Source organism: Trachurus trachurus, assembly GCF_905171665.1.
Source record: "Trachurus trachurus genome assembly, chromosome: 3".
Lineage (NCBI taxonomy): Eukaryota > Metazoa > Chordata > Actinopteri > Carangiformes > Carangidae > Trachurus > Trachurus trachurus.
This window is the reverse complement of record NC_139893.1, coordinates 16,774,968-16,800,199: the sequence shown is the minus strand read 5'-3', so window position 1 is coordinate 16,800,199 and position 25,232 is coordinate 16,774,968. Positions and strand designations below refer to the sequence as shown.

Here is a 25,232-nt window from a genome sequence, read left to right as displayed (position 1 = left end):
GGTGAATACTTATTTTCCATTTCATTGAACAGGAAAGTAAAACATACATATATACATACATCACACAAGATATTTTAGTTCCTTCAACTATACATGTCTTATTAATTGGCCTTAAACCAAATTGACCACATCCCCTTGTGGTGTCATTTTAAGAGCCAACATTTGTTAAGACCTAACAATAATAAAATTGTGTCACAGTTGGATTGTGTAATTCACATTATGAATGGACTGGAATGTACATGCAATTTGAACTAATTATAGATCACTGAACTAATGTGTAAACATACAGTTGTGATCTGTTTGAAGGAGGATTATCACGGATCAGTTCTTTCAGACATCTCAACTTGAGTAAATGCTGCCCTCTGTCCTGTCTGATGTTGCACTACCAGCTCCTTGAGTTTGTTGGTGTGAGTGACCATTTCCTGAAACAGCCTGACAAGTCGTGACTCCTCCAGACTGCCTTGTAAGTTTCTTGCGAAGAAGGCGTACAACACAGGATTCACTGAACTGCTAATGAATGTAAGAGCGCCAGCGATGAAGACAATACTCACTGGCACATAGTCACACTGTCCTCCACCAGATCCTGAGACGCAAACCAGATCGATGATGTTGATAATATGGTAAGGCAACCAGCATAGAGCAAAGGTTATCACCACTGTATTGACAAGAATCATAGACTTCTGTCTGGTGTTGTACTTCATTTTCCTGAGCTGGGCAGCTACTAGACAGTAACAGATACTAAGAATTGTGAAAGGAATTACAAAGCCCCCGAAGGTCTCCAGGCATAAGAAGGTGATCTGTTGAGTCTCAGAGTTGAATTCTCTGATAAAACACAGCTCAGTTCCATCAGATTCATCCGAAGCCTGGGTTAGTAAAACAGGTACTCCTAGGAGGAAAGCAAGTAGCCACATAGGTACCAGACATTTGTTCATAACACTCTTCGTCTTCCAGCGCATCATCACAAATGGATGACAGATAGCTAAAAAGCGCTCCACACTCATCAGGGTGATGAAGAAGATGCTGCTGAACATGCACACCATGATGATGTACATCAAGGCTGAACAGAAGGCCCGTCCGAACACCCAGGAGCGGGCGTAGAGGGAGTAGATCCACAGAGGCAGGGTGATGAGGACCAGCAGGTCTGCCACAGCCAGGTGCAGGATGAGCACCACAGTGTGGGAGCGCTGCTTGACGTATCTCAGGATGGTCCAGATCACCAGGAGATTCCCCGGAGCTCCAATCAGAAAGGCCAGACCCAGGATCACACAAGCCACTGCTGTCCCTCCGTCAAACTCCTCAGGGGCCATTTCCTCTCAGGTCAGTCTGATGGTTCCTATACTGCAAGTGTATATGCTCTGACTGAGGTGTCTGCTTTACAGTAAATGAAAGTGCTGTAGGCTACTGGCGAGTCTTCACTTCCTCTAGTCTGAGGCGGATCTCAGTTTTCTTACCAGTTGAGTCACAAATTTGTGTGCTGTCATGTGTTTATCATTGTTGCTGACAGCTGTGTTCTTTGCTGTGTTTTTCACTGTTAGAAAGCTGAAGGTATCAAAGCTATTTTATTGCTTGGTTTAAAGGTAGATCTATAGCCTATTTGATTGCATGCAATGATTTACTAGCATGGCAAACACAAAAGTCAAAGGTCTTTTATTGGTCTCTGAAATAAGCTTCAATTATTCTTCCGTGAAAAATTGATTTTACTTTTGGTTGTAGATTTATTAATCCTTTTTGTCTGTTTTTGGATCCTAAAAATGATGTGGATTGTATCCCTCTCTTTAGATTGCGACCGTGGCTGCCAAGCCATCACCATCAGCAGACACAGACACCCTCAACATCATCCATTGAGAAAATGTAATGATTGAAAAAAATAAAATGGCATGGTCACACTTTTGCCATGAATATTCCAGCTGAGCTGAGAGAAATGCAGGAATTATTTTCCTCAATTGCTGATATGGTGATTCACTCTTTGTCTTTCACTTTAACTTTTTTCTTTCTATTCATTCAGTTGCAGTATCTCTAATATGGAAAGCTAGAACACATTGGCATCTATACAAGACACACACACCTAGTTTAGAATTTCCTTGTGGTTCAGTCATTTTAAAACTTTCATGTGTCACAGAATTTCAATGTATTTTTTTTTATTGATCATTTAACAATGATAGCTGCTGCAGAACTCCCAGGGATTTAGTTGCACATGATAGGTATGTGCAACACATGGTACAATGTATTTTTAAAAATCCAATGCAGAAATTGTCTTAGAAGTTGTCTCTAAGCATCAGTCAACCGTTTTTTGACAAAACCCACAGAGCTTCTTCCTGTTTGTAAATAATTAAAGATCGGATGTGATAAACATCCTGTGCAAGAGCTTTTGGTTCTCTATTGTTAGGTGTGGTGTAACAAAAATGTTACAAAATGACACAGTGCAGCCTAATACAGTAAATAGCCTAATACATTTTGTCTCTTACAGTGTAGTTAGTTTGTTCTGACTCATTAATGGTCATTGCTAATCCAAGCATTGTGCAGGCTTCTGCCACCACTACACTCAGAGTCCTATTTTATTAGCTAACTCTGCCAGACAGTCAGACATGCTCAACAAAGCCAAATTATTTTAGCTAAATGATATTTGTTTGGACACAAACTGTTAACTGATAACAAACTTGGATTCTGATTTGACTCGCTCTTTTTTTATTTTTTTATTCATTTATTTATTTATTTTTAGCTATGTCAGTCAACTCATGGGAGCTTGTCAACACGTGCACAATTCCACTCGTGCCTTCAACCATATTTCACAGCAAACATGAGAAGACTTACACTTATGCATGTGCACTCCCTGTGATAGAAAGTCAGAACAACAAACTTTGAGTGCAACCTGCAACGCATGCTTCACCCTGTAAGGACGGTGCCCCTAAAATAAAAAAAAAAGGAGGCGCTCTTCAGCCGGCTCCCCCGTCACTCACAGACGAGCAGAGGAGCTCTGCTGTTGGATGTGCCGCAGCACAGCGGGAGCAGCCCGCGTGTGTTTTATAAAAATAAAAAACAAACTAACAAAAAGAGACCGGTCGGCACAAGCCTAGTCACAGACACTCGATGGAGTGTTGAATCTCATCCGTTAACGGTTATAATAGCTTATGCTACGAGCGTCGGTTATCGGTCTGGGAAAAAAAAAAAAAATCAAAATGTGCATCGCTAGGATTGGTCATTTTCCACGGCACACCTGGCGAACTCTCACGTGTGCCGCGCGGCACAGTGGTTGTGTGATGTGTAGGTGTTGTGTCTGTCTGTCTGTCTGTGTGGAGAGAAATGTATCGGCCTATTTGAAATAAGATGATTTTTTTTTTTTTTTGCTTTATCTGACATTATTTACACAAATATCATAAATGCTGAGATGACTATTATATTAGTAATGTGCTGGGATAACATAAAGGGAAATAACACAAATAAACGAAAAAAAATAGTGCAAATATACAACGCCAGGAATTATTGTAGACACATTACAAATGAAATGAGAATGGTGCAAAAACATAGCCTATTATGTTGTAAAAAAAGAAAAAGAAAAAAAAAGAAAAGCCTACTTTCAAATTTGGAGCACTTTTTTTTCTGTTTTCACTAAGAGGTAGATAGTGTTTTAATGTAGGACTCCATCTCCTTTTTACAGGTATAAAAAGATTGTCTAATTGTTAACACCTTACATTTATGGATATAAAACCTGGCCAGCAAGAAATCAGATGAAATGTTTTTAATTCACTCTAACTTTAACGTCGTCATGATGACGTAGTTACAGTGCGCAGCCTCCCTCCCCTCAGCCAGCTGCCTGCTCCGTGGAATAAACATGACGATGTTGTCAACCCCGATGTCCTCAGTGCAGCAGCACTAAAAGTACAGTGCTGGACACGGCAAGGGACGTGGGAAATTGTCTGTAGTCAAGTCTGTGACAAACTGTAAGTGACGATTTAATTCAAGCTCGGTGTCGGGTACTTATGCTTGCTAACAAGGGTTAGCTGCGTAGCTAGTTGTTCGCTAACCTGTAAGCTAGTATTAGCTAACGTCAGGGGCGTGAGCCAGTTAGCTAGTCAGCGTCAGCCCTCTTGGGGTATTTATATTACCGAGTTAGGGACGATGGCCCGCGGTTTTCACCCCCTGTAGCTGGACGTAACTGTTTACACATCGCCAGAGACAGCCCAATACGGGTTTAATTAGCACCTGTGACATCTATGCAGAGCTATTATGAAGTTAGCCTGGCTCAGGAGTGAGAGGAAGGCAGCTATCATATCCGGTAAACGTTAGTCCTCTTCGCTACCTTGAAACAATCAACATAATGTTGCTTTCGAGTCCTAAGTGGCTTTAAAAATATATATGACAAACGTAATATTAACACGAATTACACGACCCGTTGCTCCTCTGTTTTATTTACACTGAGCTAAGTAAGTAAAGTTTGGCCACCGTCAGCTAACTCACTTCTACCCCCCCCCACCCCCCCCACCCCCCCCACAGGTTGTTTGAGCTCTGTGATCGGGACAAACACCGTTTTTACAAGTTGAAAAGTGGATCGTAAACACAGCAATGCCTCTGCTGTTTTTGGAGAGGTTTCCCTGGCCCAGTCTGCAGACCTACACAGTACTGAGTGTGGCTTTGCTTGCTGGCAGCATCTTCAGTGCCTACACCACCGTGACAGATCCAGGCTTCGGGGCCCTAGAAACTGATGAAACACCAGCTCCCTCTGAAGTGGATCTTGAACATTTAAACAATGACATTAGTAATACGGAGCTGGCGACCACTGTCCTGTGGTATCTTGTCACTGATAGTCTCTTTGTGTGGGTAAGTGCTACACAGTTGAGCTCTTTTCCTTGCTTGATGATAAGATGTTGTAGTTCTTGCATAAACTGACTGACACTTTGTTCTCGTGGTCCTCCAGGTGTTGGTGAACACATTCTGCTGCTCTTTGATGTTAATTGCAAAAATGATTCAGTTTGTGGTGTTTGGGCCACTTAGAGTGAGTGAGAAGCAGGTGAGTCTGTGTCTCTATTATTGACCAACACTGCGACTCCCATGTCTGAGGTTATTAATCTCTTCCAAAAATGATCCTGCAGCTCATCTTAAATGTAGACCTGTTAAAAAACACTTCTCGTTTCCTCTGTTTTCAACCCCCTCAGCACCTGAAAGATAAGTTTTGGAACTTCATCTTCTACAAGTTCATTTTCATCTTCGGCGTACTGAACGTGCAGACAGTTGAGGAGGTGGTCATGTGGTGTTTGTGGTTTTCTGCCCTGGTCTTTCTCCACCTCATGGTTCAGCTCTGCAAAGATCGATTTGAATATGTAAGTATTTGAACTATATTTTTCTCTTTTTACCCTTTCAAGTACCTCAAAGCACAATTAATGACAACCATGTAAGATCGTGAAGGGCTGAACAATTTGTATACCTGTTATTGAGCTAAATGTATTGATCAGTATTTTAATGTAATAGTTTGTATCCTGTATAGTTAACTCATTTTATGGTGTCAGAGCTGAAGGCAAGGCAAGATGAGTTTATTTGTATAGCCCATTTTTTTCAAACAGTTTGTCTCAAAAACTCTCAAACAAACCCTTAACTGAAGGCTGTTTCAAAAGGTGGTTTGTCATGAAAGAAATCACTTTAAGAGTTGTCAAAAGGACGCAGTTGTCATGGGTAGCTACAGATTGTTTGCCTTTGTTTTTGTTATAGACTTTTCAAGCACTATGAGCTGGTTGTTGTTATAGAAGGACACACATTCATTCAGGAAAGTTTGTTCACAAAAAAGTATATTTGCTGCAAGTTTTCCTTGTTTCCTTGCTGAGACATTACAGAAGGTAGTCGATGACTCGGTTATCCTTGTATGAAACCTGATCTTATTTAGGCCACCCAGTTAACATGATAGGACTAGACATACATTCTTGTGGATAACTTGTTACTCATATAGACTAAGAGTAAACACTAGGTGGCAAAAAGCCCAGCAATTGACAAGCACACCTGCAATTTCATTAACTAGTCACACTTAAAAAGGTCTGTGACAAGATGAAAAGATCAGTGACTGTATTCTTGTTAGCTGTGGATCTATTAATAGTTCCCTTGTACTGGCATGTTGGGCTACTGATACAGTTTCAGTCACTACACTGAGATGAGTCTGTATCAGATTGTACACTGCGTGTTGGGGAAAACAAAATATCAGATTCAGTCACCTCCTTTCCAGCAGCGACATTTAAAACACGAGGCTGGCATGTTGTCTGAGACGGAGGCCTGACTGGCTCAGTATACCAGAGGACTGTTTCTGCCTGCTGTGCTGTAAAATCTATACCAGTTTGTGTGTGTATGTGTTTTAGGGAGAGGTTTGTCAGTTGTTTCAGCCCAGCTGGCTTCCTGCTCCATCTCTTTGCTTTTGTGGGTTCTTGTTTTGTGGGATTAAATGGGGTAAACGGTTAAATATGATAGGTACTGCATACTGTGTTGTGAAAGTGTCAGTGAAAGATTTAGATGTTTATTGAAGTTCATGTAATCTTAAACCTCTAGACAAATTTAGTTTCAAGGAATGTGTTTATGTTTTGTTTTTGGGTTTATGTGTTCTTTAATTTCTATTTATTTCTTTGAAAAATGGGCTGAGAACATGTTTTCCTCTCAGGTCCCACAGTAGAGATGGCCTTTTTGGATAGGGTACAGAGCCTGATTTTGAAAAAAGTCAATCTGTGGTTAGTAATGCATGCCCTGAAACAACCTTAAAACACCATACTCTATAGTTGATATAGTATTTTTATTATTCCCATTTAATTAATTTTTTTTTATATTTCCAAAAAAACACATACTGCTTTCCCAATAAAATCCACGAGAATACGTCAATGTTATTTGTATTTGAAGACTGAGAAAATTAAGTTTTCAGAACCTGTAAGGAAAAGTAAAAGCTCTGAGAGAACCACAGACTACCTATAATCCACATTTCTTCCCTACAGCTGTCGTTCTCCCCCTCCACCCCCATGAACAGCCATGTTCGAGTGCTGTGTCTGTTGGTCTCCCTGCTCCTGGACTGCTGTGGCCTGGCTGTAGTCTGTGGTCTGCTGGGAGCTTCCCATGGCATGCACACGCTCTCCTTTATGGGAGCAGAGGTGAGAACCTGGAGGCCTGCTGTGTGTTTTCTTTTCGTGTCATTTTGATCATTCTTAGCACAGATGATTATAATATAATTTGATGCTTCGCTTAGGCACATGTATTTCTTAAACATTTATTGTTTTATTTAAATTGCTTCTATCTCAAATTGAGATGTAGGACTGTGTATTAAAATGGAGACGTCAGACGTGAAGTCTTTAAAACATAATTTTAGCCAAGTTTAGTTTGACAGGAAAAACAAATAACAAACATTCCTTCACTATTTTTCTTTAGTCTTTACTGTGGTCTTAAAATGTGTGTAGTTGTATTTGTTTGAGACACTACAACAACTCTTATCAAGTTCACCTCTGTGTTGTTGTCTTCAGTGTCTGCTGGTGACTGTGCGCACTGGGCATGTCATCATGCGGTAAGTCCTTAAAAGCCTCCTTACAAATGTACGCACGTGCACACACCGTAGCAGTATGGATGACATCGCCTCTACAAATTTAGAATTGAGCTAATGTTAGCAACACCACATGTTTTCCTCTGGTTCCATTAGCACCGGTGTAAAAGGCTTCTTTGTCCCAAAGAGGGTGTTTAGGACTTAACAACTGTAAACTCAAATCAGCTGAGGCAGCCCTATGTTTCACTGTTTTCACATAGCAAAGTAATGTTTGTACTAGGGCTGGGACTCGATTAAAAAAATTAATCGAATTAATTAGAGGCTTTGTAATTAATTAATCGCAATTAATCACATTTTAATCGCATATAAATATTTGACCTGAGAACAGTGAGAAGCATTTTTTTTTTCACATGGATTTTAGTATACCATTGAATGACTGAATACATAAGCTTAAGCATTCAAGGTGGTACTTAACCAAGACCAACAGACTGGGGATTGATACATACAGATTAAATGGTCTTTCCTTCCAATACACTATGATGATTACTGTAGTATTTAACTAGGCTACTTAAATCACAGTAGCATAAACTGATTTGTTGAACTCAGCCTGATGTAAACATTAATAAAACTCAGTAACCAATCACACAGCTCCATGTTGTCCCTGTGTGATGTTCAGGGACAGGTCAGGACAGTCTGAAGACAGAGCTCTGAGGGTGAAGTCCTATCATAATGAGATGAGATGCACCTGTGACAGTGACAGGCCATAGATATAGCGCTGCAGCTGAGCAATTAGCGCTATATAGCGCATTTAGCGTGCGCCCGTGTCTGTGTATCTATGTGCAGGCAGAGATCAGAGATGGTGTTTTAAATAACCATGCTAGCGTTTCACCAGCTCTCATCTCTGCCAGTCAGCCTCTCAAACTGCCGCCTCTCTCGCATGCGGGCGCACCGCACGTAGACACACGTGAGGAGAAGAAAAAAAAAAAATAATAATAAGTGCGATTAAAATGCGTTAATTTTTGTGTAATTAATTAATCGTAATTAACGCGTTAAAGTCCCGGCCCTAGTTTGTACTGACTGTCCTGACCTTGAACAATGAAAGATGTACTTGTTTTGTGTTGTTACCCTGGTTTTTGTTTAACTTATGTTACACATTCGGGGTTGAACAGCACTGGACTATTAATGAAAAGCTTTGTTTTTTAGACAAATGCAAATTTGTGGATATTATGAACTTGTGTTGTTTCTCTCTTATCTCTGTTCAATTTAACTGGTGCCTAATTGTAAGGAAAAAGACTATCTTTCTTTTTCAAAGGAGGTTAAATCGAAAGCAACTGGACTTAGTTATTTGTCTAATTTTGTCCAACTATCTGGTGTGGAGAATAGTGGGTCTCCACACCAGATAGTTGGACCAGTCTCAGCCTGGTCAGTTGCGTACATGAACTGATGAAGCCTCTTGGATGAGAGGTGAAATGTCTTCCTAGACAAATAACTTAAGTCCAGTTGCTTTCGATTTAACCTCCTTTGAAATACTATGACCTGGGCAAATGAGAATATGCACCGGCTCACTATCTTTCTTTATTAACACATAATTGTAAGGGATATCATCCTCACTGCTTTTCTATTATATTTTCATTTTGCTTTAGCCTGATCACAAAACTGGTATGAAATTGCATTTTATGTGGTGAATCCCTGTAAATATCACCTACAATTATGGTGTTAAGAGTTGGCAACGTCCCTCCCCTCAGGTACTCCATTCATCTGTGGGATCTAAATCATCCAGGGACTTGGGAGAGTAAGGGGACATATGTCTACTACACAGACTTCATTATGGAGCTAGCCATGTTATTTCTGGACCTTATGCACCATATCCATATGCTGGTAAGATACACAAAATTAACAGATGTGATGTTATGAAAATTGTCCCTTATCCTTTGACCTTCCTCCATTTTTTCCTCCATTTTTTCCACCTTTCTTGTCTGTACTTTCTCATTAGCTTTTTGGCAACATCTGGCTGTCCATGGCAAGCTTGGTTATCTTCATGCAGCTGCGGTATCTCTTCCATGAGGTCCAGCGCCGCGTTCGCAGACACAAGAACTACCTTCGTGTCATCAACAACATGGAAGCCAGGTGACAGTCTGTTTTGATTTGAGACTTTTTTTTTTTTGAAGTAATGTCTTCTTATAGTTCATGTGTGATTTATTCACTTATTTTTAATTAAAGCTTTTTTGTTGGCTTTCTTGTTAGGGGCTAGGCAGCCTTAGCTGATGGGATATTCTTCTTCTTAGGAAATCCTACTTCCCATGCATTAAAGCTCACCAATATCTTCTTAACGTAACCACACCTTTTTTGCTCAATTGACACCAAATTTGCTCCACTACATCTTTAGTCTGCCCTCTACAAAAAATACCATCCAGATTTTTGATTGATAAAAAAATTTAGCCAACAGTGCATGAAAATGTGTGACTGTAAGCTTATACAAGCAAATTGACAGCAATTTGAAATCTACCTTGACAGCTGCTGTCATCCTGGTGACAAGCTCAGTCCATTTGTAAAGTCACAGACAAGGGAACACTTGCCAATTATCTTAGTCAGATAAAGGATACTCCTTGGTGTCAGAGGTTGTGAGTTCAAGTTTCAACCAATGTAAACATGCTCATTGTAATGCCAACTTTCTTGCTGTCTTCCTATTCTGCCTCTTGTTGCTCAGAATTGCAGAATATGCAGAATTACATAAATTCACCTTTAATTGTCTGGCCCTGGCCATTTCTGTGAAGCTTTAACTTTTTGATTGTTGTTTCATCATCACTCACATACACTGCGAATTGTTTTTTGCAGGTTTTCTGTTGCTACTTCCGAGGAGCTGGCTGCTAATGATGATGATTGTGCCATATGCTGGGATACCATGTTGACAGCACGCAAACTGCCCTGCGGTCATCTCTTCCACAAGTAAAGAGTTTTTTGTTTGTTTTTTAAATACAAGGAGTTTCATATACAGCAAACTACGGACCTTACAGAGAGTGCTTTACTGATTTCATTGACCTGTTGGTCGTGGTCTGGTATAGTTTTTCTTACCAGAATAAAGAGAGACTGCCCCAGAAACCTGGCTGCACAGCACTTTTAGCTTTTTAGCTTTAACATTGTTAGCTGTGGTAAAATGCTGCACAGATCCTGACGTCTAACTACCAAATACTTGTCTGGATGCTTAAATGAGTCAAGATTTTATACAGAGAAATGTCCTAACAGGATTTTTCATTTTTGTGCTCCTCCAGTTCTTGTCTGCGTTCATGGCTTGAGCAAGACACCTCATGTCCAACGTGCAGGACATCCCTGAACATTAATGGGGATAGCAGCCAGGCCAGAGGTCAGCAGCAGGGTGGAGGTTTGGAAGACAATGTTGGCCCAGTGGGAGCTCCTCCAGATGCCAGACCACATAACCACCACAACCACTTCTTCCACTTTGATGGTAAATCTGTCAGCCAGAATTCAAGGAAGAATTTGGTTGTGAAGTTAAGTGACTGACTGTGTGTGATAATGAATGATAAAAAAAACAAACATTTATTCTCTCTCATAGGATCTCGCATTGCCAGCTGGCTGCCTAGTTTCTCAGTGGAAGTAATGCACACCACCAACATCCTGGGCATTGCTCAGGCCAACAACTCCCAGCTCATGGCAATGGTGAGTTCATGTTCAGAGTCTGTTGAAATTCTTGTTGATTTTAAGAGATTATCCACAGATAACAGTATGACCAGATGTTTTTTGATGCATTATTTGCATAAGTCACTGTTGTGAACATTTTTGTCCCCTGTATGTACTCCTTGTCTTGCTTTTCAATAGTGGTCAGGATTGTGTACCAGGCCTCAAATGTCCTTAACATTGTTACTTTGAATTCCTGGTAAAGGCCTGTTGACATACTGATAACATCTATCTTTAAACTAACAGAACTTGCAAAAACAGGTACTGGTTAAAAAAGATACAAATTATATTTAAATGGAAGTGTTTGGACAGGTTTATATAGTCCTCATTATTAACCATTAAAATATCAGGTTTAAACTTAAATGCTCACTTCAGTTTTAATATAACCTTTGGTCATCAGGCCCATCAGATCCAGGAGATGTTCCCTCAGGTGCCCTCCTACCTGGTAATGCAGGACCTGCAGTTGACCCGCTCTGTGGAGGTCACCACTGACAACATCTTGGAGGGACGCATCCAGGTGCCATTCCCAACACATGTCAGTAAACTGGGGGTTAAATGTTAACATCTCTTTGTTTCAAGTTGCTCATGTTGAATGGTTTTGTTGAATTGCAAAAATGTTCAATCCACACACACATCTTCCTTCTCCAGGCCATAGAGCGTGCGCCTATACAGGTGAACGCTGCCCAAGATGACCAGGCAGGGCCCAGTGGAGCATCTGAGCAGGGCCTCATGGAGGCAGACAACATGGAGATCAGAGGAGGTCGCTTCTCCAAGTCAGCTGAGGAGAGGCAGAAGATGCTGAAGCAGAGGAAAGAAGAGATGCTCCAGCAAGCACGCAGGTTGGTAGACCGCTGCTTTAAGTTTTTTTTTTTTTTTTTTTTTTTTTTACCTCATACAGTGGAAAGGGGTTATGTGAGTTGTTTCCCACTCAATTTCAGAATGTTTTTTTTCTTGATGATGTCTTGTAGTATGTATATAAGTATGAGTATAAGTATGTGTTGGGGCTTTTGCCGTGTTTTCTTTTCGTTCATAAATGTTCACTAATTCCCTGTAGGAGATATATGAATAAAAGTCCAGATGACCCTGATGAGGATTTGCCTGGACTTGAGGAGGACACTATCCCAGATTTGGATTCAATTCTGCTGAGACGTAGTACCGTGGCAATGGCTGCAGAGAGACGCATGCAAAATCAGCAAGACTCTTCACCCTGATAAAAAGGTTAGCTTCAGCTGAAGAGCCTACCACATCGTCATCCCACGGGACACCAACAGAGCTATTACAACCTCCCCCCATTTGGTGTACAGTCAGTGGTCATCACCTATTAAATACAACAATTAAAAAGCATTGCAAACATGGCCTTTGGACTGTTTTGGGCTGCATAAACAAGGTGGGACTATTGTGAATAGCCTCTGCATCTGAGTATTTGGAGCATTATATAAATCGTAAGGTGCAAGTCAAGAAATGCAAAGATGCATTGCCCTTTACTCTCATGCCACACATTGCAACCACCAGCTTCAATAGAGAGTCAGTGTCTGTTACGGCTGAGACTGGCTGTCAAAAACGAGCATGCTTTGCATTCAAGAGATTTGAGGAGTATTTTATGAGAAGTTTGATGGTATCATCATTAGTAGAACTACTGTTAAAGTCCTTGTTTGTTTTCCTTTTATCAGACTTTTTTTCTTCACATGTTTTTGCTCATGGCGGACAGCTTTGTATTCTGGATGGAGAGCTCATCTGACTTTTTTGTGTGTTACTTTATGAGTTTCAACTGTGAATTAAGTGTAGGCAAAATAACATGTCTTTATTTCTTACCCTGGGAGTAAGAGAATGTCACTTTAGTATTGTTCAGCCTTTCTGTCAAATATGAATGTTTCTATCAACATAATGCTGCAAACAAAGTGTTTTCGACCCACATGGGTTGTTCTGTATTTAGTGTGTAATATCATCCTTTGCAAACAGTTTGCATTTTATTATTTAACTAAAGGGGGTAGTTGTCATGTAATTTTTTTGTTTTCCAATACTGGTCCCTTGAGATGCATAGGTAACAAAGGGGACATATTACATTTTGTACAAATGGGTGTCATCTTCTCAGTCTTTCTTAAATTACCCACTGCTGTTAAGCTGTGAGGTTAATGGCCATCTTTGTCTACAATTTGTAAGGTATGTAGAATTGGTTGAGTCTGTGGCAGCTGGACTTGCTGTGTTGTATCTTGAAGATGTTTTGCTATTTCAATCGTGTTCAGCTCTATAGGTGAAGCTCTTGCTCGTCAGCCAGTAGAAATGGTTGAGCAGCAAAACATTTTCAAGACTGAACAGTTAATCCAGTTGCGTGTGATTTAACACTTCTACACATCACATGATCTGAATGACTGAAGATCTTGATGAATACATTATTGGCTGATTTTATTTTTGCAGCCTTTGTCTACTCACATTGAGGAGTGTTAATTGAGAAATCAAAACAGCAGGGAACATAATCATCCTCTGCTTAAATATATTATTACAAACATGTACAGCAATGTACAATATAGACTGGACCCACGGAGGTTTGGGTATTGTTAAATTTCACTGAAATCTGTAGCTGGTTGAGACATATCGATGGACACAAATATGGGGACTGTATTGTAGATGTTTGATTTCTGTGATTACTGTGCAAGGGCAGTTTTGGGTGAGATATGCATGAACCTAGACAAGTGCTTTTGTTTCCTTCCACTTTATCCCAAAGAGCAGCCCTCAAACTTCCACTGAAAGCTGAAATGTTGTTATCTTAATTGTGTGTTTTATTTTATTGCTCAAACTCTGTTTCGGGTTGTTATAAGAATATACAATGTAGGATTTTGATTTCAGATTTCAAGTATTCATAATTGAATTGAAGAAAAAAAAAAACTGTTTTCATTTTCAGTTCGTCATTTAGTTACTTAACACCTTTTAATATCCATGATATATTTTCTTATTCATGGGTTATCTTTCATAACCATTGCTTATTTAATCAAAATGGAAATACTTTTTGGATGAGCTTTCATGTATTTTTGTGCCTAAATTAAGAATGGTTCAGTTATGGATAATTTCTGTAAATCTAGTTTTTGTAAAATATGTTAATACAAAAGACTCAATAAACAGCTTCTACAGCTTTTTAACAAAAGAACTGTGGTTATATATATATATATATTTCTTTTTGACACAAACCCATCTCTGCTTGGGCTTTGGTTCTGACATCCATTATCTACCGGTAAACACAGTTAAAAGCACAATATCTTGGGTAGTGCCTAATGGGTAGGGTCCAGTATCTAATACACTTGACCTTTGAATTTAACTATGAGTGTAATTAATGTGTAATTTCATTTGTTAGAAACAGTATGTGCCCAAGGCCAAGCCCTTCCCTCTGCAGTGAGATTCATAAAAACCTCTTTGTCACACCACCAGTATCAGAGAGGGCCCTGCCTGGTCACCCTGTGCACCTCGTATATCCACTCTTGGTGGTTTACTGTAGTCCTGTTCTTCTTGATGGAGGAAGCTCTGCAGTGCCCCAGCGCTGTGGGCTACAGGTGAGTCGCACACTGCAGGTAACTGCTGCACTGATGACTCAAGAAGGATGCCCCTCCGGATCAGGAGACACTTTTTGGGATTAAGATGCACACCAGCCAAGTTGATCTTACTCTTAATAAGGAGCTTAATGATGACCAGCGTGATGCAGAGACTAAAACTGTTATGACCTCCCCTTGGTGGGCTTGTTTGTTTTAGAGCATTTCTTGCAAAAGCACAATAAGAACACAAATAGCTGAAGCATTGTATAATAATGGATCATTACAAAAATATGATTTAAAGGAAAGGTAAATAAATAAGTTAAAGATGGGTACAAAAGGGATAAAGAATAAAATAAAATACAAAGAGAAAATAAAACAGCAAATGAAACAATAAAAAGAGGGTCAGTCAGAGGTGGCTTCAGGGAAAAACTTTTCATAGTGTGTTGCTTTTTTGTTGTTTATCAAATTGAGAGAATTAAACAGTTTAGTTCCAGTAGAAAAGGTGTGATCTCAGATACTGATTTAGCAATTTATGTTTGTGAATAGAAATGTTTTGCATAAATGATGATAAAGTTCATCAGGTGTTCAAGAGCGGTGGATTAACATAGCAAATGATTTAGCTGCATTGAAAAAGTGAGAGTAGACTCAAGATCACTTCAAAATCTTTTCGATATGTCACAATAATAAAAACAAAAGCTAAGTTGTTTCTGGATTATTTTTTATTTTAGAAAAAGTAGCCCACGGGAGTCGTCAACATCTGTAAATTATTATCACATTTTACATCTGTCATGTTTTATGCCCCCACTGACGCAAAGATATTAAACCGTCTTTGACTGACGTAAATGGGCTGCGTCTTTACGTACGGCGCCTCTGCCACGTCACACAGGCTGGCTCAGCAGCACGCTAAGCGGAAACAGCAATTTAAAACACCCACGCTGTTCATCGTAACGATGTAGCCCAGCCCCGTTCACAACCATTGGGTTAGCTTCACACTTGTCACGGTGTGTTACCTCGGTCTGAGGATCCAGCTGGACCGTTTCTACCTGTCTGGCTCTTTTTTATCGGTGAGTTGCCAAGCTAGCTAGCTAGCTAATTGCTAACCATCATGACAGGCTATTGAATCCTTAAGGAAGTAACGCTACGTGAAACAAGTAAAGTTACAGCTGCTGTGCTCGGTAGTTTTCTTGGGTGACGGTGGCCTCGTGAAGCTGTTGGACAGGATACACGAGAAAGGTGCATTTGTGTAGTTACTTAGTAAGACGTGGCAGTAGCGGTGTCAGACGATGTATCGCTAGTGTTATGATAGCCAGCCAAAACACTGAACGGTGAAACATTATTGGGGTGGTCAAATGTTACACAGGCCATTGCTGGGAGACACCGTTTGTTGTGTGGGACATGATGATTGTCTGAGTGTGTCATTGTGTTTTGCTGCCATGGAAACCTCGATTCAGATGTGTGTATCTCTGCTTACTTAATCTAAAACCACCATCGACAGCAGTTGACCTAATGGACATCATAACCTATGAATGGGCTTTTCCAGTATGGGACCTTCCCATTTTGCACATCCTGAACCACATCCACATCATGGAAAGCAAACCAGGAAAGACTTCTGAAAACAAACTGTTATCACCTGTTAGTGTGTTATAAGAGGATGTGTATTACCATTCATTTGTGGGTGTGTTCATGTGTATCATGCCAGCTGGCTTGTCAAGCCACTGACGTATGGCAGTGAATTAGTATTTGTCCGGCCAAAGTTCTGTGTGAGCTAGTAGAGCAAACAGATTTCCAGTAAGGTAGATGGAACACATGAACTCGTTGTGCTGATACAGTATCTTAAATGGAAGAATAAAACAGCCCTCCTAACCAGTGTGTCATACTTTAATATGTTTTGGGTGTGTATGTGTCCGCAGACTTGCCTGACTCCCCTTTGACAAAGATTGTGGAATGCTGCTCAACGAGACTCCACTCTTTGAGCCGGCTCTGCTTCAGGAGCTCGACTGGAGCAGCAACACTGTCTCCTTCTCTCCCTCCATCTCCCCGTCCTTTCCAGGGGAAGGCCTGGTGCTGAGGCCGCTCTGTACAGCAGACTTCAACAGAGGTTAGTTTGGTGGCATATTTTAGACTGAGGTGTGCTTGTATTGCAATTAGAATTGCCACAATTCAGTGGATCACACTGCAATGACTTTTTCTTGATGTCAAAGGCGTAAGGTTTTAGTAATGCAGTAAAATTAGGAAACTAAAAGAAATATTGCCAGTTGTTCTCATCAACTGTTCTGATGTTTTTGTTCCCCAGGATTCTTAAAGGTTTTATCACAACTCACCCAGACGGGCGATATCACACCAGAGCAGTTTACGAGTAAGTTTGGCGTATCATATTAGCTATTTGAGATTCAGCCCTTCCCGTATTTTTTTTCAGATCATTTTTCATGAGAACAATTTAAATATTTTAATTCTTTAGGTGCTTCAATTAAAGTGCTTACACGTTCACAGCACACTTGAGAAGATAAACCTAAATACAAACCGGTGGCAGATCGGCTAAAAAAATTTAACAAAAAAACATGTTTGGTGTGTGTTGGCTTTCAGAAAAGTTTGACCATATGAAGAGCACGGGAGACTACTATGTCATTGTGGTGGAAGACACAAATCTGGGACAGATTGTTGCTACAGCTACACTGATCACAGAACACAAATTCATCCACTCCTGTGCAAAGGTAAATTACAGCCTAGCAGACAGTTTGTGTTTATTTAATTATGGATACAACTTACATGTTATCTTTAAGGATCCCATAAAGAAGTTACTGATTAAAGTAGTGGTTATTAAAAGGCTGGTAATCATTGAAGAATTTACAGGCAATTTTATTTATGTAGCCCGAGTTTACAAACAGTTTGACTCAAAGGGCTTTATGCAGCATCATGACAACATCTTTGTGTATACTTGTAGGTAATTGTAGGTTGTTAACAGTCATGTTTTCTGTTTGAGCTGTTTTTTTTTTTTTTTTTTTACTGTTGACTGTTCATATTCTATTATACATGTAAAAACCCAGCCAGGGGCAAGGGTTCAAGATTGTGCATCACATCAGTTTTATACCCCGTTTTGATACTATGTTAAATTTGCATCATCCCTATCAAATTAAAAACTGAAACTAAACTACTTCCTTGAGAGGATATTCACATCAAGCTCATAATTTTGCATTTATTCATATTTTTTGAGTTTAAATGGTTGAAATGTCTGAATTGAAAACCGCCTCTGTTCGGTTTGTTTGCAGAGAGGCCGGGTGGAGGAGGTAGTAGTTAGTGACGTGTGCAGAGGGAAGCAGCTGGGCAAACTGTGAGTAGACCTGTGTGAACCGGACACAAATATTTTATTTTTGCTTGTTATAATAATTAGGAGCTTGTATTTCTGCCTCGAATTCTCAAGTTATTCATTTAAGAGTTAGAAATGATTTAACTTAACTTAAACTCATCCTTTTATCTCTTTTCTGTTCCTGTAGGTTAATGTCAACTCTTACGCTTCTCAGTAAAAAACTTGATTGTTATAAAATCACACTGGAATGTGCACCAAAAAATGTGGCTTTCTACCAGAAGTTTGGTTACGCTGCTTCAGATGAGACCTACATGCAATGTCGATTCTTCGACTGAGGACAACAGCAGCTTCCCACCTCAGTTTTGGAAGAACGGACCGCATCTTTATACACACACAGGCATCAGAACAACTGAAGAACTGGAAGAGCTGTCTGAGGATGAGTTTGTGGTCGTGGCACCGCTGAGTCATCCTTATTTCAGCAAGTTTTAGTAAACATGAATGTATGTTGAAAACCCTCCACTCAGTCTAACATCGTCCTCCACCCCTTTGGTAACCATCACTACCTCACCAGGGTGGAGCTCTGACATCATCCTTCCGACCATCTCATCTGCAGAGACAAATGTCACTGTACTGTAACAAAAAGTTAATGTTAATGTCTTACATTGCTAATATTTAATATGCTGTGTGCTGAAAGGAATTTAAAAATATATGACCTCCATGAAATGGTAAAGGAAATACAGTTACTTGGGGAAAACAATATGGCACCAAATTAATATACCTATTTGGTAATACAACTACCGGTAATTTACTACACGCAACAGCTTCTCAAGGCCACTTAATGAAGCAAGTATGTGAGAAGGACCTACTGTAAATCATGATTCAGACAGTCTCTATCATCTGTTGCAATAATCATCAAGAACAAGTCACCAAAGAATGTCAACTTTTTATTCCTTTCTTTTTAAACATGTGATTGGGACTTATCCTAAAAGACTTTGGGTTTTATTGGGTTTCCTTTTTCTAACTAGTCATCTATCTCAGTAGAAAGTGCTCACTCTGAAAACTTTTCTTTCTCTTACAGTAGTGCTGCTGGTTTACTGTAATGAAGGTTTAAGACACGAAGCATCAAGTTTAGACTGTCTGAATGAAAAACAGTGAACACCACCAAAAAAAAAGTGAAAATGTGTTTTTTGTGCCAGGAGCGAAGAATAAGGTTTTTGAAGTTTTGTACCTGGTTGATGTTCAAAATTGCTATTAGGAGAGACATTTTGTGGTGGGAAATGAATAATGATTTTTGTAAACAATCTCTTATTTAAGCTTTTGTAGTTACGTTTTATAATTACACTGTTATTCTGGAGAACAGGGGAACATATTTAATCTAATTTATTTCCAAATATCTAATAGTAAAATAAAATATTCTATGATCCACAGTATTGCTTGCTTGCGTTTCTAAGTTTAAAAACTGAAAAAAGAAAAACACACACAAAACAGATTTTTTTTTTACCTCAAGAATCATTTGAGATATTTGTTTTTGCATTAATAATTCTGATTTAATTTTCACAGCTACATCATCAATGTTGTTATTGCCAAATAGTTTCAAAACGAATGCTTTTTGTTCAGCATTATGGATAGACTCTTTCTGACCCAAGAGCTCAACACACAACATGTTGGGACATCAATAACTTTATAAGTATGAAAGGAATGCATGTCAGTAGCTCTTTCTTTATTGTTGGTTACTGACATACACAGCAAGAGATCCAAAAAAAGGTTTGTTAAATAAATAGTACAACAGAAGTTAGCATATCTTTTCAATGTGACTGAAATACGGGTTAATAACATTCAATAATGATAATGTAAGGTTGGCAAAGCACAGCATTACATTATGATAAAGACACAGCTGAACAGGACTCAGTCAGACTCTTTTTTATTAAGCAGTGAGTTATTTTTCCATTCTTTACTACCCCACATTAAGCCTGATATTAGTCCATAATCCTATTACTCCCAAAATAAAGGCATTAGCTATTCCTCTTCTCGTGTCCTCCACTGGGCGACATCCTGGCTACTTTCCCTTTTGCCGACTGCGCCCTTCTGGTCGTCTACACAAATTCAAGTATCGAAAGTGCATTATTGCAATACTGTCCCGCTGCAAATGCAAAATGCTTTAAATACTATAAAACTGCAAAAAATCTCCCATCAGTGCATCCAGTTCAAGAAAAAAAGTTATCAAATATGCCCTTTCCCCTTCAGTACTCCATGTCTCAGACATGAGTGGTCCCCATCCCACCCCACCCGTCCCTTCCCTTTAGAAAAAGTTCAAATATTTACATTTTTAATCCCATTAAAAATGTAAAAAAAAAAGAAGAAAAAAAAAAAAAAAGAGTGCACTGCGCCACAAGGCTAAATATAAGCAAAGCTCATCCATTCTGTGCTGCTGTGACCTGCATTGCTCCAAAGTCTTCGTCTTCCTCCAGGCTGCGCTTTCGGCTTCCTGTTAAAGAAATGTGGACACAAGTAAAGAACAGCAGAACCTACTGCAAACATCTACATCAGCAAGTACCCCATCATAACCCAGTCTGTTGAGTTAAAAAAAACAAAAACAGTTTTCAATCACTCAAATGAAAATTACATGTAATATGTATGTAATAAGTGTAATCCCTTCTGGATTTAATAAGTTTTCAAACCCTGAATACGTCATTGTCTGAGAGCTTGGTGAAGTCTGCAGCACATAACAAATCTAGCTGGAAGGGGAATTATGAGCCAATTCTCAAGGGTTCCAAGTGTTTGAATACTTGTGTCTGTTTCTTTTTAAAAGAAACATTCATAATGTTGAGAGAAGATGAACACAGTATGTTATGGAATCATTCACAGTGGGGCTGACTCAGTTGCTGATGGGGACCCGATTAAAGACAAACTACCACTATAAAAAGATGCTTTGTTCAAATGAACAAATCTTCTGGGGTTAGTCTGACTGAGAAACATTAAGGCTCTCTGTATTTAATGTTCTACTTCTATCCCCTTCAACAACAGCTTCAACCAAGTTTCCTCTTGTGCTGGTCCACTGACAGAAAAGCATGACTGTGCAGAACTGGGTACATAATGTACAGACCTGGCATCCCAGCTTGTAAGAAGGACCTGCCCAACTGCATCGGTGACATCATTTTAATGGTCAATTTGGCTAGGTAGATCGCTTCATACTCCTAGGAAACAAACATTTAAATAGTTTAACAGTAGCAGTGATATACAGACAACAATATATAGAGTGTTTATAGAAAAGCATTGTTCACATCTGAACATATTTCAAAGTCTGGCAGTCTAGTTCACAGTAAGCCACCACAATTTCATCCCAAACCTGGAAACTCTTTCATGGCTAACAGCAGAATATCTTCGATGTGAGTTTACCCTTGGTATTAATATAAGCCTTGCTTTCACGGGAGCACAACTCATCCTAATGTTGCTTGCAAGCTGGATGTCTAAAGGGAGGCAACAAAGGCTGACTAAAATAAGACTACAGAGAGTGTAGTAGTGTGCATGTTGAAGACAGAAAAATAATATCTGCAGTATTCAGAGGTCGATCACTGAGAATTAGTATGCATAACAAGTCACCCGAATGAGCCTTTTCTTTAAGAGACTGTGTCGGCTTTCTTTGCAAACACGCATATGATCCGCTACATTACTGTTTCAGAACCCACATTATAGAATTTTATGGTAACTACCAGGTCAGTGATCAATGTTCACTTTTGTCTGCATTGTCATATTGATTAATCAGGATTCAAAGCCCTATGTCTCAAATTGAGCCTTACCTGTAACTGATGCACAAAGCCCACATTGGGGTTGATGCAAAACCTCCTCTCCTGGACGTGGCTGAATGCATCCCTATGGAGTGAACATGACACAAGGATTACACTCGCAGCATATTAAACACCACAGATAAACCACTGCAAACTTAAACAACAGTGTACTATCAATATTGTTTCAAAATACATAAACAAAAACAAGTATGCACTACAATTTAGAGGACAATTTAACAACATGTTCAAGCATTTATGCAGTACATATTTCTATGAAACTGTTGTACAATTTATCTTATTGTGTTTTGTGTATCACTGCAGATGTAGTAAACATTGAGCTGAGTTTTCTTCAATGACTTGATGTAAGAGAAAAAAACCAAACAAACAAAAAGAAGTTACCTGTATTTCATTCCAAATGTTTCCATAAGGTATGCAATCACTAAGGCAGCACTAAAAGAAAGAAGAAATAGACGCAATGTTTTATATTCCCACAGCGGTGGTTTGTGTGAGGCTCCATGTCGATTAAATACATAATTGGATTCAGTGCATTTAGTGACATTAAAATTGTGCAATATCAAAGGTAAAAAAAAACTTAAAAAAAAACTCACCTTCTTGATATCCCTGCATTACCGTGAACCAGTACCTTTCCTAAAAGAGAAAGAAAGACAAGAGCTTCTTGATAAATCTTTTTTCAACTTGACATTCTGAGTATGAAAAAACAGTGACTGTGTGCATTCTTACCTCCTGTTGCTAAGCAGCTATCAATAAATTCCTTAGTCTGTTTGGAAGAAATGAAGAACAGTGTATCAGGTACGATGGAAATGCCAGACGTCTCATTTCAGTCAGGGGAAAGCTTGCTAACAAGTACAAAGCCTACTTTGTAACTCACCGTAGGGAAAAATCGTATTATATTTTCCACTGGATTGTCAGCAATATCTAATACAAGGTATCTGCAAAGATGGACAACATTTAGTCCACGAGTTAGCAGAAAGAAGAAGAAGAAAAAACTAAATTCCCACACAAAAAATATCCTTTGTATGAAATATTTAAGTGTATATTTACTTACCTAAATGTATGAGGGAAATTAGGTTTGATAAAATTGGCTTCAATGTCTTGTCGGACACACACAACATGTGTAATGCCCTGTCTCTCAAGAATTGGCAGCTGGGCAAAGAGAATGAAGAGATGTAATATGAGCAATAGGCATATGAGCAGAAAATGTATTAGTTTTTCCTGCATCACTATCTCCAAGTGCCAGAGATTACATTCAGTAAAAAGTACCTTGCTTTTCATTGCAGCAGAGTAGGGACCTAAAAACAGTCCTGGCAATATCTCCTAGAAATCAAAGATATAAACAAATTACAACACAAGCAGAATTATAATGTTCACAAGAACCACCCAAACCTATATGTTAACCCTTCAGGAGGACAGTACACCTCTTTAAAGATACAATATCTCCAATAGCATATGACATAATAGGGGTGTATTTAACAGCCAACAGCAAGTTCTATACACAAGAACTGTGTTTTGGAGTCTGCAGTGCACACATATTAAATCTGTTCAAGAATATTATGACTCCCAGGTCATGTTAGCGAGATTTTCCTATTGTCAATATCATAATCTTTGAGTTGGATCTGAGCAGTATCAATGCGTTACCACAGGGACAACAGCACACTTCCCTATGCATGTGCCTGGACCTGCATGACTGTGTTGCTGGTATTTAGTGTAGCTGACTTTAGCCGATATCAAGTCAAAAGCTACTGTCAAACGCACGGGGAATGAACCTCGGGAATCCGCACAGTTGTTGTGTAATACACTGAATGCTATCAAAATAAAGACATACCGCTGTCAAGATTAGCCTTCTCACCACAGACAGCAGGCTCGTCTTTCTTACATACCTGCATTTCTCGTCTCATTGGATAAGCCCAGTCCTACAAAGGGAGAAAAACAAAGGTTAGAAGCTAAAGGGAATTTTGTTAAGCTGCTTTGTTGGTGTGACAGCTTCTGGAGATATATTCCTCCCTGCCACCGAGAAGTGAATACCAAGTCAACTTTTGTATACATACGTGGCTAACTGTTGTGTTAAAAGGAGGTTTACGCTACGCAGTGTTGCTTTAGTGGGCAATAACGTTGGGAAATACATGCTCAGTCGTGTTCAAATAAAGGCACAAAGGTGTTTCACACATCCACATTAATGTGCCATGTCACCCAAACACAACCAAATTCCCGCTGAGGAGATATTTGATCGGCCAGACGGACCACAGGGCTGGGAGTGGAGGGTTAGCTCAGATTAGCCACTTGGACATGGTGAACATATCGGCTAACGCGCACTCACCAGAAGGTCCTCCTTGGTCGCGGGCAGAGACGGGAACTGAAGTTTGTTCTCCTCGTCCATACTGCTCTCTGCTGGGGCACCGCCGGCCCGCCGTGACGCGCAGTATCGATGTTTACTTCGGCGGGGTTAGCTGGAGAGTCGATGCGATTTGTTTTGAGGCTCCACATGCATGTCCGCCATGCTGTCCCCTGACAGATGTGTCACGTGACCGAGCGGCAGAAGGCAAGCGGGCGCGTGGAGGGAGAGAGACAAGCAACGGCGACGCCTCGTGGACGACTGACGAGTGTTCAACGGTGAAAAAGAAAGGTGATATGGGTGTATCATGGGACATGGTATGGGAGTATAATATGAAATTCAAATACAAAAGACATTATCTGTGTCATATTGAGATAATTAATCATCTTCAAATAGAATAATCCCACTCAGCACTTGCTCACATGGATTTGGTTGTTAAAAGTGACTTATAGTCCTTGGGCCAGACCAGGTAGCTATCACTTGAGTGAGCAAAACCTTACCCAGGGCTGTCAACAGACTTGCTGGGGCCCAGGGACAAGACACCATCATAGGGCCCCCCCCCTATATATGTGAATGTAAAGTAAAATAAATTGGCAGGCCCGTTGACAGGGGGGGGCAACCGGGTATGCTGTCCCCGGGCCTCAGGACCATTACCTATAGCCTACTAAATTGTTTTTAGGGTCAATATATGTGACATCCGAGAGGTGGAGAATGAAATGCATTTTGTGTTCTACTGTCCTTTCTATGACTCTATAAGACAAAAATTATTTAGTAAAGTAGATCCAAATAATGAATTTGTGTGGTTGGACGATGCTGAGAAGCTAAAACTTCTTTTTTATTTGAATATTTTTGCATTTTCTTTGTTTCTTGAAGAGGCTTGGGCAATGAGACGAAGAGCGATATATTGTTGAGTAGGCTACTGAAAGTAATCTGAAATTGTTTATTTATGTCACACCTGTGTGGCAAGTAACACCAACAGGAAGGACTGTCTAGTTTTTGTTTTTTTGTATTTGTTATTGTGTCTTGTAATCCCATATGGGATGGGCCACAGTGGTGGCATGACACGAAAATAAAATATTCATTCATT

General features: G+C 39.7%; 4 protein-coding genes across 4 annotated transcripts; 2 read left to right on the top strand and 2 right to left on the bottom strand.

The window, feature by feature from the left end:
* Nucleotides 1-314: 314 nt before the first annotated feature.
* LOC311008114 (leukotriene B4 receptor 1-like) lies at nucleotides 315-1,307 on the bottom strand (the record flags this gene model as incomplete). The annotated part of the gene is made up of 1 exon (XM_084001549.1): nucleotides 315-1,307. The coding sequence occupies one exon, from the start codon at nucleotides 1,305-1,307 to the stop codon at nucleotides 315-317; it is 993 nt and encodes a 330-aa protein (XP_083857675.1).
* A 2,470-nt stretch (nucleotides 1,308-3,777) lies between these two features.
* LOC311006665 (E3 ubiquitin-protein ligase AMFR-like) lies at nucleotides 3,778-14,312 on the top strand. Its single transcript, XM_083999556.1, has 14 exons — nucleotides 3,778-3,938; nucleotides 4,492-4,815; nucleotides 4,913-5,005; nucleotides 5,151-5,315; nucleotides 6,957-7,109; nucleotides 7,476-7,516; nucleotides 9,238-9,370; nucleotides 9,486-9,619; nucleotides 10,328-10,438; nucleotides 10,762-10,955; nucleotides 11,064-11,167; nucleotides 11,586-11,720; nucleotides 11,834-12,024; nucleotides 12,240-14,312. Exons 2-14 carry the CDS (start codon nucleotides 4,561-4,563, stop codon nucleotides 12,394-12,396), a joined length of 1,866 nt encoding a protein of 621 aa, XP_083855682.1. The 5' UTR covers nucleotides 3,778-3,938; nucleotides 4,492-4,560; the 3' UTR covers nucleotides 12,397-14,312.
* Nucleotides 14,313-15,589: 1,277 nt separating this feature from the next.
* gnpnat1 (glucosamine-phosphate N-acetyltransferase 1) lies at nucleotides 15,590-19,437 on the top strand. Its single transcript, XM_084000239.1, has 5 exons — nucleotides 15,590-16,804; nucleotides 17,000-17,062; nucleotides 17,290-17,417; nucleotides 17,973-18,034; nucleotides 18,198-19,437. Exons 1-5 carry the CDS (start codon nucleotides 16,651-16,653, stop codon nucleotides 18,343-18,345), a joined length of 555 nt encoding a protein of 184 aa, XP_083856365.1. The 5' UTR covers nucleotides 15,590-16,650; the 3' UTR covers nucleotides 18,346-19,437.
* A 147-nt stretch (nucleotides 19,438-19,584) lies between these two features.
* styx (serine/threonine/tyrosine interacting protein) lies at nucleotides 19,585-24,297 on the bottom strand (the record flags this gene model as incomplete). Its single annotated transcript, XM_084001654.1, is given in 12 exon segments — nucleotides 19,585-20,495; nucleotides 21,114-21,204; nucleotides 21,808-21,880; nucleotides 22,195-22,245; nucleotides 22,404-22,443; nucleotides 22,537-22,573; nucleotides 22,685-22,745; nucleotides 22,862-22,959; nucleotides 23,077-23,130; nucleotides 23,694-23,726; nucleotides 24,131-24,217; nucleotides 24,220-24,297. Coding segments are annotated over 12 exon segments (777 nt in total). The 3' UTR covers nucleotides 19,585-20,421.
* Nucleotides 24,298-25,232: the final 935 nt, after the last annotated feature.